The 13,869-nt window shown below is 33.6% G+C and overlaps 1 protein-coding gene across 1 annotated transcript in view; it reads right to left on the minus strand.

Annotated features, from left to right (window-relative positions):
- Nucleotides 1–13,650, minus strand: part of LOC129941017 (FERM domain-containing protein 8) — a 57,965-nt gene extending 44,315 nt beyond the window's left edge. The window contains exons 1-3 of the mRNA XM_056049556.1: nt 13,310–13,650; nt 13,048–13,209; nt 12,708–12,896 (exon numbers count right to left, since the gene is read on the minus strand). Of these exons, the coding sequence (XP_055905531.1) occupies nt 12,708–12,896; nt 13,048–13,209; nt 13,310–13,632 (674 nt within the window). The 5' untranslated portion in view covers nt 13,633–13,650. The remainder of the gene's footprint in view (nt 1–12,707; nt 12,897–13,047; nt 13,210–13,309) is intronic.
- Between the last annotated feature and the right edge of the window lie 219 nt (nt 13,651–13,869).

Below are 13,869 nucleotides of genomic sequence, written 5' to 3' on the forward strand. Positions count from 1 at the left end.
GTATTAAACCCGAAGATACGCATTTCTGATAAGAGAGACTAATGCAAGACTCTTACAAATGCTGTTAAAATTGTACGCGAAAAAATATACCTTTTTCCAAAATGGTGTAAAGATTCGTTCCGTTGTTAGGGGACAAGAACCATAAAATCACCAGTGACCTATGGCTACACACAAAATGGTTCTGGCGATCTAATTATCTTAATAGAAGTTTTCTGGTAAGAGATATTATTTAAACTGATGATTGATCAGTGCCTCCATGACTTTTAACGAGACTTCAAAGTTAGGGAGGCTGAATAAACTTCCGTAGTACTTCTTTTTGCGTTGTAAAACACCTCTTCATAGCAAAAGAAGGAATAGCAGCCAAGCCAGCGGATTTGTGCATGTTAAGATTTTTTGGGAATCTAGGTTTAGTATAGGTGGAAAAGAATATTGGTGCTAAATCTTTCAAGCTGCTTGGAATTGACGGCAAAGAACCTAGCCAAAAGATTAGCACTCTCCAGATAACTTACCAATGGAGTGTCATTTACCCTCACAGTAGGATTATGGAGATTTATGTTAATTTTTTTACTCCATACATTTTTAAAAAACCTGTATTAATTTCTGCTCTTTCTTAAAACTAAGCTGTGAAAGACTTTTACACCCAAAAACAATGAAATATTAGTGCTTGGACTTCAATGATGCTCATCCTGAGTTGCTTCAAAAATGGCTTTCGAAGAAAACATCAATATCAGTTGAAGAATCAAACTATTTGTATTTATCTAGATCGGGTTATTGAGTGACGTTACTCTAGATTATTTATTATGATTATGCACATACACAAATTGGAGCAACTAATATCATAAAAATAAACCCAAAAAATCCTACTACATGCTTCCAAAGCTTCATTAAAAACCTTATAACTTTTCTATATATAAACGGTTCCGTCTGTACGGTTAAAATCCAAAGAATTAACTTGAACCACTGATAGGAAAGCAAAGCACAGTTTTTATATCTTCAAGTATGGTGAAATCCATCTTCTTTCATTATGAAAACTTCAGTTAATTTTATGACATTACTATTTATGCGTCATGGTAGGGTTTTTTACCATACGAACAGAACCGAAATGTGTGAAACAGCCCAAAAGATAACTTCTAAGCTGGCTATTATACTGGACTTACTACTACTCTTACTAAGTCGCACTTCAACATTTTAAACTCATTCTTGAAAAAAAAAAATAGGAAGAAGTATGTTAAACCTATGGCAACATTGTCAAACAGACATCACAGATCATCGAAAGCTTTAACTTTGAATTAGTTTAGGGCTTTGTCTACCTAGGCACCTTTAAATATCAGAAAACGGCACTAGCGTTGAAATCAAACGGAGAATAACCCTTACAAATCACTGCTTCCAGTCATTCTCAATAAGACACTCAGTAATTCTTTTCTCATTTATAGCGATTAGGCTTTAACCTTGTTAATTTAAGATAAGAATGCTTACAATGCGATGCTCCGAAAGAAAAATTTTTCGGAAGAGCTTTGGTCCCATTTGCGTAGATGGAGAGCGGAGGAGAAGATACTTCTACGAACTAAGCAGATTGGTAGAACGGCACTGATCTGGTCGAAGGAAAAAAAGTCCAACAACTTAGCTAGGTCATGTTCAGCGAATGGACGTCAAAGCTTTAGTTCAGTAAAGGAAGATCGCCCTAAGGTTGTGAACGTAGGTTTGATAAGACCTTAAGCTTCTTGCTGTGCGAAAAATGACCAGGATGCCTGAAGACGCCTGTTTGCAGGGTCGTCGAGAGGAATTCCGGGCCCAGGACGGAAAATCTCTTTTTTCAAAGTTCATGCCTACTGATATGATACGTTCAAATTTCAATTACAAATAGCATGAAATTGGTTGTAATTAACGGAAACAATAATTTTTTGTTTGCAAAGTGAACCGAAAAAAGTGTTAATCATCAAACCTGAAACGTGATCTTGTGAAGAGCACGAACGATGAAAATTGTTTGTTCTGGTAAGGACGCTAACTGAACATTTGGTACTAATTACTAATTAAAATAGTCACCAAGTTCTGGGAATAAATAGCATTGAAAAAACTCAATGGCGGATGTTCTGTTTCAAAATTGTGTTTCAGATAAATTATTTCTTCTTTCAACTCTTGGGACAAATGCAAGTTATACTCTTGGTTACCTTGTAGCGGATATTTTAATTCCTATTTCGTCCATAGTTGAAAACTGCCATAAAAATAAAAGTGTAGCATTCAAATTTTTTATAGTATCGAACCGACGAGAAATTCCAGATATAATAGAATCAACTATGACGTAAAAGGTGTCTTTCTTAAAATTAATTTTTTCGTCAGTTTTAATTTGCTCTCTGGCTCCCAGATTTTCTTTAAAATCTCTTTAATTGTCTTTGCATTCAAATAAAATTTGATCCCATTCGCTTCGAATAATGTTCAAATCGAAGATCAAGTTGTCGAGATTTCGAATTTTAATGTCAACAGTCATGTTTTTGGCTTTAAGAATGATACTTCTTTAATTTATAGCGCTAATAACCTTGCACCAAATCTAAGACACCATTTACATCTCTTCGAGCTTTAGCAGTTAAGTTAATATCACTTAAGGCTTCTAATATTGTTCTATGGTTTTTCAGATGATTCAATTCTAACTGCCCATCTTATATCGGAAAGTTTGTGAAAGAATCCGGGCACATTTTCCTTAAGAATTTCCCAACGTTGGGCACTGTTACTAAACAAGTTGAAACACTTTTGAACAACACTAAAAAATGTGATTACGGCAGGACAACGTTCCGCTGAATTTTGTATATGGCTGGTTTAATATACACACTTTCAAGTGATTTGATATCCTTCAAATCTTCAGTAAACAACTAATTCAAAATATGAATTAAATAATAATGTTACGAAAACCATAATTGAAAAACGTTTGCATGGGATTTTCCGGTCCCCTGAAACCAAATTAAAAATTTCCTTCCCAGTAGAAACAAAAATTGAAGAAACTTCATAAAAACAGAAACCGAAATAAATATTTGTGTTTTGTTTTAAGTTTACGGGCCCCTTATTTTGACGTTACAAATGTTCAAAATAAAATAAATGAAAAATGTTCCTTAAATTATATAAGAAAAGCGAAACAATTTATTACAACTTTCTTTCAATATCTCAGAGTTGCCAAATTTGTCATTAAATATTACCAAAAATGTAAGCCAATAATAATTTTTATTATAATCAGGGGCCAAGATCGGCAAGCTAGTGACTGATAGATTGATAGATAACATGCAAACAGGGGCCTAATTGCGAAAGCATGAATGACCTTAAATTTTCGGGCCCCAAAAATAAGTGGGAATAGGTATGTTGATGATGAATAAAAAACACTCTTTTTAATGCTTTCAATCTTAGGGGCCCATAGAAAATCGAGGTCCCAGGGTTTTTTTTTCCCATTTCCACCTCCCTCTCGACGGGGCTGCCTGTTGGTTGATGCTTATTACTGTAACGCCATCTCAAATAAGAAAGTAAGTAACCGGATTGAAAAGCCTTTTAAAGCTTATTCTTTCGTAAACAAGAAGCAATAAAATCTTATTTTAATTACTCAAGAAAAAGGAGAACTAATGTATAACCTTTGACAAACTTAAAAGATAATCTCCTTTTATCAGAGGCATTTTTGAAACACATGAGATGTTTTTTTTGGTACAGCTATTCGTGATTTCAGTGGAAGCTTCCATGCATTAAAAATACAAAAAACAGCTGGGGATAAAACTTAAACTTAAATCTGGCTGCGGCTAAAAAGTTTATATTTTTTCGAATATCGATACTAGATCGGAAAAAAATTCAATTTCTTAGGTTGGTACGTAGAGTTTAATTTGAATTAATATTGGAACGCACACCTTGGCTTGGAAGTTAGTAGGGCTGTAACGCCAGAGGTCTTGGGTTCAATCCCTGCCTGTGCCACCTAAATTAAAAAAAAATGTTTTCACGGACACTGCCTCTTGCGAAGAAATGGCAAATCCTTCAAGAGTAATTCTTGTCATGAAAAGTGCTTTCTCAAATTAGCTGTTCGGATTCGTCTTAAGACTGTAGACTGAAGACTTTACACAGGAATGGTTGAGAGTTGTAAGTCACGAGGCCCTAATTCTCAATGGACTGTTGGGCAACCAAATTTATTTATTAACTTCCCATTGGAAGTTATTGTAATGGGTCCGATTTGTCAAATTGAAAATTTTGACATTTCTCGACGTTTCAAGGTCCCTAGAGTCGAAATAAAAGATTTTTAGAAAGATGAAAGATGCAACGAAGAATAATGTTTTTGACATCTGATAAAATTTTGAGAAAAATCGAATTGACAGTTTTTTTTACATATTTAACAAAAGTTGGTAAAAATTGATTTTCGACTCAAATATCTCTTTTAAAATTTTAAATATTGGCTTCAAGCTAATTGTATCTTATAAGAAATATTGTTTTTTAACATTTGGTAAAATTTTTTAAAAATTCGAATTTATAGTTTTTTTACAAAAAAAAAACAATACTAAAACTTGGTAAAAATTTACTTTCAGCTCAAATAGCTTTTCAAAAATGAAAAATATTGGCTTCACACTTATTTTATTTCACAGAAAATATTGTTTTCGATATTCAGTAATTTTTATATAAAAATCCAACAGTCCGTTTTTTCATAAAAAATAAAATCTACCAAAAAATAGTACACAAATTTGGTAAAAATTGATACGAGTACATATAGACAAACTTTTAAGCAAGGCAAATCGACAGCGTGGGTCGCATCCCAGCTTCTTTTATTTATTTTGTTTTTGGAACACACAAATCAAGCAACGAATCAGACAAAGTTGATCTATATTGTGAAATTTATGGTTTAACTATAACGGCGACTTTTTGCAAAAAGTAGGAAATTTACCAAAGTTAAATTTCTTCTCTGTAGCGCCATTTGAATTTAAATAAAACAACTAAAACTATTTTTGACATACAAAAATGAGCTTTCTGCATCATAACATTTAATGCTTGGGTTGGAAAAATTTGTATCGTTTTTTTTAAACAAGTGGCGCTAGAAAGAAAAAAAAACTGGAGAAAGAGGAGCCGGAGGCCTTGCTGGACTTCTTGGGTTGTATTGTTTTATTATCTGACAGCTAGACAAGTCAAACATTTTAAACATACAATAAAAAAGCTGCGGATGGGCAACTGCAGATACGTTTTTTTGAGTAATCGAATTTGGCAGCAAATAGCGATTCAAAAAAACACGCCTATGGCCATTAAATGTTCGTCACAAATTTCAAAGTATTTCAAGAATATCGAATTTACGACCGCTTCCCGTTTCTCCCATTTTTGTAGGATGCTATTAGGATAATTGATTTTTTTAATTTCAATACTTTAATGCAAAATTAATCTTAAAAGTAAACAAATATGAATTCACCCAACTTAATTTTCAATACAAAACAAACTCAAAAATTTACATAATCGATAAGAAAATTAAAAACAATAAGTTGCTTATGGTCTAGATTGCTTTTTTCTCACTCAATTCCTAATTGCTTTTCATTCGCCTTGTACAACAAGGTTTTATGTTATTAACACTCCTTCTGGGTTTCTAAAAACCTTATGCTTTTTCTAACACTAAACACCCCATTTTTAATCACTTTCAAATCTAAATTTCCTTTGCTGCTTGATTTTTCCCACTTAATAACAAAAAAATATAGAACGAATGGTAGTAGAGTTTATATAAATATGTATATTTATAATTAACGGCTTTTGAATTGTGATTTTGGGCGGGGGGGGTTATTTTTTACAAGTGAATAAGTTCCAAGCTCGTCTTTATAATAAAGAATAATGCAGTCGGTGGTATAATATCGATAACCCCCTTGCCTAAAACTCCAGGTTTTTCCACTTGAAACCCCGATATCGGCCAAAGTATTTTACTTATAAAAGTAAACAGGGCCAGGTCGCGCGTTTAAAAAGAAAATGAAGTGCACGCTAAAATAATAAAAATGCACATCAATGCCCACTTTAAGGTTAATTGGAAGTTATTTTGTATATTTTTTTTCGTTTCGTTTCGTTTTTTAATTTATTTTTTAAAAAACGCTAGCGGCAGCAGAACGGTTGCTGGTTCGGTTCCATTCTGTGAGTCCAATGACGACCCAATTACATCCATCTTAATTCGTTCGTGATTCCGTGTGGTCTACATTCATTTACTCTTTGCTCAGCTATATATTTAGGTTGTTGTATCTGTGTATAGCTATAATACGAATAACGGTATCGTGTATATAAGTTTGAATGTAGAAAATATAGAGTCAGAGCAAACAATTATAAACTCGAAACTTGTCTCGAACACAACAAACTTTCCACCAAGAACAGCAATTAGAAACGCGAAAGCGACTTTATTCAAATCCCCGTCCGACAACTCCTCCTTCTTTATAATTCGCGGATCTAGTTTTAACACTCTTTTCTGTGTGTAGGTGTTTGGATGAATAGTTTACAGGGGTGGATTGAATAAAAGGTTAATAGACAAGGCGTTAAGTGAGTCGATTTTGAAAATGTTGGTTGACTTTTATGAAAAGTTTATTGCTACACTAATAATAAACAGGTGTTGAGGTGTAGCTTACTTCAAAAATAGGTAATGATGAACTCAAAAACAAATAGTTTAAAATGTTTAAATGACTAATAATTAGTATTCATTGAAAAAACGTTCATCAATTTTTGAATAAGCGTTAACAGTGCAACATTTAGAACTGACAAAATGTGTATTTTGTGAAGCAATGCTTTTCATTCGCCTTGTACAACAAAGTTTTATATTATTAACACTCCTTCTGGATTTCTAAAAACCTTATGCTTTTTCTAACACTAAACACACCATATTTAAAAAGAAATATCGACTCCACATCATTTTTTTAGGGAAAGTAACAAAAAACGATGCGAAAAGGAAAATTTTAGTAACGGTTTTTTTTTTACTACAGCAGTTTTAAACAAATCTTAAATTGGGCTGATATCAAATATCTCTCGATAAAGCTAACGACTTCAATTAAAAATTATATTATAAATTGTGACGTGATACCAATTTTTTTAATTAACTTCAATTATAAAAAAAAAAAAACAATTCAAGCAACGGTTTTTGTATATATCATAAATCTGAAAAAAATGTTAGTCACCTGAAATATTTTGCAAAAAAATGATACACCCTCAGAAAAAATTGTATATATCCAATAATTACGTTTTTGAGATTTCATAAAGTTTTAAAAAAAGAAGTGGAAATTTTCTTACAAAAAAAGCCTACAAAAACAATCTACTCAAAGCTAGTGAAACTGGTTTTCGGCTCGAATATCCGGCCCAAAAAATAAGCTTGAAACCAACTTTATCTTATGAGAAAAATTGTTTTTAATATTTGCTACAATTTAAGAAAAATATCTATTAGGCGCAGTTTATTAAAAAAAAAAGAAGATCTAGAAAAAAATTGGTAAAAATTGATTAATGACTCGAAAAAATTTAATATTATTCCATTCAATTCAAAATATTGTTTGAACAGTTAAGAAAGAAAAAATCAATTAGCATTTTTCTTATAAAAAGTAAAAACTTTTAAAGAGTTATACTAAAAACATTAACCTTCAAAAACACCTTAAAACTTAGAAAAACAAATATTTTCGATTCAAGTGCCTTAAAGGCAAATACAAATATTAACTTTAAACTTTTTTGTCTTAAACAAAATGTTGTTATTTATACTTTGAATGACTTTTAGAAATATTAGCTGAAGGGCATGAATAAGAAGTTCGGTGTTATTGTTGTTTTTTTATGAGCTTAAAATAAAACTATCAAGCATTATGTAGTATCGGTTGTTTTTTTAAGAACTAGAGAACTTTTAATAACAAATTAAAAAAAATATATTGTAAGAATAACATTTGTATTATTAAAATCAGCTATAGACAATTTTATGTCAGCGGCTATGATTTTTCAATAGTATTGAATCTGGCAGTACAGTGTCAATGGTAAGTACCTTAAATATTGTATAATAAAAAGTTTTTTATAGGCGTTAAGTCCCATTAACAAGGGTCGATTATCAACACCATTTCTAAAAATAAAGTTATCACCTAATTGATATTAAATTTATTTTTTTTTGTTAAGCGCGCCGTATGCCAAGTTACACCTTCTTGTTGGAAAAAATGTTGTCCGACTAATTTTTTAAAAAGGAAATTCAGTCAGAAAGGCTCAACACTTACCGAAACTTCTTTATCAATTCGTAAATGTTATTTTTCGGTATTTAAAAATATTTTAAGGATTATATAATTGTTTGCTTCAAAGTATTCGAATTAAACATTCTTAAATTGTTTTTACTAATAAAACAGCTTTCAGGAGAATTTGTTCTTAATTTATTTAAAGCATACTCTTAAAAATTTACTACATTTTTTAATATATTTGTTTGTCTGTACTTATAGGTTCACCAATTTATTGTCGTTTTCGAAAGCGTTAGCTCGAAATGGAATACCTATTAATTTGAAAATCCTGAAAATTATATCCAAATTAGATACGCTCGTTCCAATCCTATTCTACGCACTTAGGTATTTCTCAAGGTAGTCATTTAGTCTCTATCCTCTTTGTCGTCATGGTCATTAAACATTGTCAAATATTCCTTTACGCCGATGATACTCATGAAGACGTATTCCTCAAAACAGATTTTGAATATTTCTTAACCTAGTGTACTTAAAATAGCTAAAAGTTCAACATTAGCAAGTGTCAGACTACTAACTTTTCGCGCAAATACATTAAATCAAATCCCCGTCATTACTTTCTTTATAATCATCCCATATATAAAGTATAGAAAGCATAAGGGATCTCGGCCTTTTATGTGATTGTGAACTAAAATTTCTAATTTACATTGACGAAATAATTCACAAGGATAACTATGCATTAGGTTATGTTAAAAGATGGTCCAAAGAATTTTCTAACCTTTTCGTGTCCCAATCTCTTTTATATGACGATTGTCAGACCTCTTCTTAAATATGTGTCGCATTAAAAGAATAGAAAGCTTTCAACGTAGATTCTTTCGTTTTGCACTTCAATACTTTCCTTAAGAAAATTCTTTGATCTTATCGTGATCGCCTCTATCAATTAAACCTCAACTTATTACAGGAACGGAGATAAATTGCTGACACATTGTTCATAGTTTAGGTTAAGTTAAAGTGGCTTACCATAATGGAAAAGGACACAATTAGGCCAGTTTAATGGCCAATTGTGATACCACATGAATCTTGAGGCTTCCTCTTAAGCTCAATGGAACCAATTTGAGTCCCTTACGAAACGTGAGAGGCTGATTATGCTAATATGTTATAGATCGTTCAGATCGTTAAAGAGGTAATTCTTGCGTTTTTGAGCTAGAGAAGGTGAAGAACTGTTTCCTCCTCATCCTCGTCCAAACAGCTTCTGCAAAAGTCATTTGAGAATACGCCTAACCACGTGGCGTGGTTTTTTATTAGACAGTGTACGGTTATGAAACCTATTATCGAACGCTTTAAATCCAGTGTTGGCCAGATGTTTTTTGTGACTTGACACGTGGTGGTGTTGTTCCACCTGATGCCTGCCCTCCTCGCAGCGTCTTGCATTAGCAACAGTTTACAAGTAGCCATTGGTATGCCAGTACTTGCAAACGTGGTAGGATGGGCTGTACTGTACCGTTCCTGCCGAGTTCATCTGCCTTACAGTTACCTGGAATGTCTCTATGGCCCGGCACCCAGCAAAGGTGAATATTAAACTGTTGCACCATCTCCATTAGGATTGATCGACAGTTATGGACTGTTATAGAGTTTGTAGAGACAGAGTCCAGAGATTTGATAGCGGCCAGGCTGTCGGAGAAAATACGGATATCAGATGTTGATATCACGTTTTCTTTGAGCCAAGACAAGACTTCCTTAATCGCCAAAAGTTCCACGCTACAATGATTGGGAAGGCGGAATGAGAGACTTAATTTCAGTCGTTCAGAGTACACACCACCACCAACCCCTTCTTTGGTTTTTGAGCCATCTGTGTAAAAGTGGATTAACTCATCCTCTAAGAATGTCCTATCCTCCCAAAAAGATCTGGTAGGTATAGAAATCTGATAGTTTCTGTCGAATTGTAGTTGGGGGATGGTGTAGTCTGTGTGCTTTGGAATTGATTCTAAGTACCTTAGAATTACGGAGTGGCCAATGTTGTTGTAAGTCCACTGCGACGAAGCATTGAGGCGAATAGCAGAGCTTGCAGCTATTTGTTTACTAAATATGTCAAGAGGTGTAAGGTAGAGCAAGGTGTCCAGTGCCGCAGACGGGGTCGTGCGAAGCGATTCGATTATACATAAGCAAGCTGAACGTTGGACTTTATTTAACTTATCCCTGTTTATACCTTTCTCTAAAGCAGTCCACCATACTTGCACACCGTACATTAAAATCGGTCTGATTACATATGTGTATATCCTATGCGTGATTTTGATTTGCAAGCCCCATTTATAACCAATACCTTTTTTGCAAGCAAAAAGAGCTACAGTAGCTTTTTTGACTCTTTCCTGTACATTGCGTTTCCAATTTAGTTTTTTTTTGTCTAAAACAAGATCCAAGTATTTAGCCTCGTCTGATTTGGATTCCTTTAATATAGGGAGGGTTGACAAATGAAATTTTGCATCTATCTAAATTGGTTTTGTGTGGGTTGACACCCAGTCTACACCCATCAGCTCAAAGTATTAGTCTGTCTAAGGCATTTTGTGAGAGTTCTTTTAGATGTTGAGATGCTTTCCTTACACTGCTATAGCAACGTCTTCCCCATAAGCGATCACTATGAAACCCTCCGCATCCAGACTAGTTAGGATTCCATTTGCCAATAGGTTTCAGAGGAGAGAGTATAGAACACCACCTTGCGGTGTCCGAATAGCAAACGAATCGTCTGGCGGAAGAGTTGCCCAGTTTTGAGTTAATTGTTCTGCTATAGTCATATTGTTCATACATCGGCTTCTATCTGGTTCAGTTGACTGCTTCTCTCTCTATGATTCCATTTCTTTTAACACTAACACCTCCTATGGCCTTAATGAGCCTCTGACTCGTATTCTTATGTTGGTCCATTCGAATCCAAATTCATTTGATTTCAACATCAGCACCTATAATCTCTTATTCCTTTTGACCAACCGTCACTCAAAATAATTGGATAAATGGGGGTAAAGCCCCCACTAAAAATTAGTTCTGAGTACAGTAGGAAACATCAGTTGCATTTTGGATGACAAAAACCCTATTGATCACTTTTTTAGACATTTCCCCTGTGTTAAAATTCGACTAGATGAGTGAACCGTTTTTGAAAACATTCCCCTATCGTACAAATTATCTTTGAAAATTCAAAAAAAGTCGCAAAAAAAGGCGACTTTCGATTTATACCATTTTTGAAAATCAAGAAAATACAATTTTCGTGTTGTACCTTTTTGAAAGAAAGTAAAGTTATCTTTTCTGGTCTTACTTACTTACTTAAGTAAGTAAGTAAGTACTTAATTAAGTAAGTAAGACCAAGTCTATATAAAAAAAATTCCAACTAGTCGTTACAAGTTATGAGTCCAAATGCTTATTTCTTTTCCCCTTTATTTCATCCATTAATCCTTTCGAATAAACTATGTTTTGATATTTTGTCTAACGGTGTATAAATGTCAAGCTTTATTTTTTCCGAGTATTTAAGGTTTCCACCATTGTTTTATGAGAAAAATTATTTTAATGAATATAAATTGTATACACTTTCATTTTAAAAATAATCGACTTCTCGTATAAAGTATTGTTATTTTTTTCAAAACGTTAATTTAAATTAAATTAAAATACCAAAACAATAAAAGTTTCTTTGAAACAAAATTTACGAAATTTACAGTTCATGCTAACTTGTTGATTTCCGAGAATTCCTTGATGATAAAACAATTTTTCAATGCGGCCATGTGCAGCAATGTTTTAAGTTAACTGTTTATATAGTGTATAACCATAACTATTAAACATACACGAACCGTACATGCTATCGCTATGTATAGGTGTAGGTATAAGTTTTTGTGCGGTATACGGTGCGGTATTGTGCGGAAAGCTGATGGGTGAACGGTTGGTTGGAATTGGAAGAAATTTGAACTCTCGTAAATTTTCAAAAAATGGTTTATAAATGCAAAAGCAGTCTAATTGCAATTAAGCCTTCTTTGCCCTGAAAAATGTTTAAGTTTTCACTTTTTCATTTGTATTTGCTTTCTCCTCTCTTTCCCTCCTTCTCAGCGAGACTCCGTTATTTCATAAAACATCTTTCCATTTATTTAAAACTGTTACACCACCATTCTACCGGAAATTCAATGCAAACTTTCGGTAGATATGTAGGATTGTGAGTATACGAGTAATATCAACGAACGCTATACACCATCAGACCTATACAAAAAGTTCTTATCGACTAAAAACGGTACAACATTCTTATATTTCTGTCTGCTTTGCCTTGCCGTTGCTTTCCTTTTGCCGATGCCGATGGATTTGGGTTTTAATTAATTCCATGAGATTTCTTGCCAAAAATAATTAAATAAAAACCAACGAAGAAGGGAGGGTGTGTGTTCAGAAAAAAGGATTAAAATAAAAATTAAATGAAAAAATAAAAAAATTGTTTTCAACACTCAGGACTCAGGAGGAATCAGGATCATCATGGAAGACAGGCAAAAGAGGTAGGAAGAGTATAGTGAGGAGCAAGCAGAAGTCAACATCAACAAAACTTACCCGTAGAAAGGAAGCGCCCAACAAAATTCCAAGTATTTCCTCATGAGTTTCCTCGTCGTTGCTGTCTGTGGCACTCGCTTATATTGTTCTAAAAGTTTGACTTCCGCCGAATTCTTACGACTAACTGGCAACCAGGACCAACTGGAGTTTTTGGCAACGTGTTGTGGCAGAAATCGTGATTGATTCTCTCTGTTTCGTGTACAAATATAGGTATATCACGTGTGAAGGAAAAATGAAACAACAACAAAAATGAATTGAGAGTGAGTTAAGTTGACAGTTTGAGTTTGAAAGGACGACGAAGGAGTCCAAGTCCAGCTCAAGCTCCAGCCATCAGACTTACCTAAAATAACTGATTGTGTGGGTGTGCGAATTGTAGGGACCCAATTCTATCCGAGCCTGTATTCCGCCAAGCATGACCGAATGCACAGGCTCCATGATATATCGACCTGTTAGCACATTGTGTTTCGCCTCCTCGTACAGTAGTTCCAATATCCGATGGTCTCTATTAAAATTGAATTCAAGCACAAAAAAAAAAGAAGGGAAACAAAACAATGCCACATATGACAAATGTTAGAAGAGAGAGAGAGGAGTTTTTGACTTACTTGATTTTTTCTTCATCCTTTTTTGAAAAGAACACGTTCCGTTTGAGCATTATCATTGGTTCGTCGTATTTCTTTTCAATTGGATTGCCATGGCTGAATTTATCGAGCAGACTTTGCCACGCTATTCTAACTACATAAGGTCGATGATGGGATTTCAATTGGATTTCTAAAAGTGCGCTGGTCATCCAAAGACCAAATATACTTTGCGCTAGTAATTTATTAGCTATTCCTAATTCTTCACAGCCCAGAGCAGCAGCCAGCATCACTTGCGATGGACACTGGGCCGTTCCTTCGATTTCCATATGTACAGCGATGCGTGACATTAGGTACACGCATGTGGGTATCACCTGTAAATATTTATAATAAACAAAAATATTGTTAATTACTGCATTTATTAAAATTGTAAATTGTAAGTGTTTTCTATAAAGATGCTTATTGAATATTAAAGCTTGTAATGGTTTCTCAGAGCTCATAAGTTATAAGGTATATGAGCTTCGAGAAATTTGCATCGAATTGAATTCAATTCCTCAGTTTAAGTAAAGAATTAATGTTGAAACATG

Source organism: Eupeodes corollae, chromosome 1 (assembly GCF_945859685.1).
Source record: "Eupeodes corollae chromosome 1, idEupCoro1.1, whole genome shotgun sequence".
Lineage (NCBI taxonomy): Eukaryota > Metazoa > Arthropoda > Insecta > Diptera > Syrphidae > Eupeodes > Eupeodes corollae.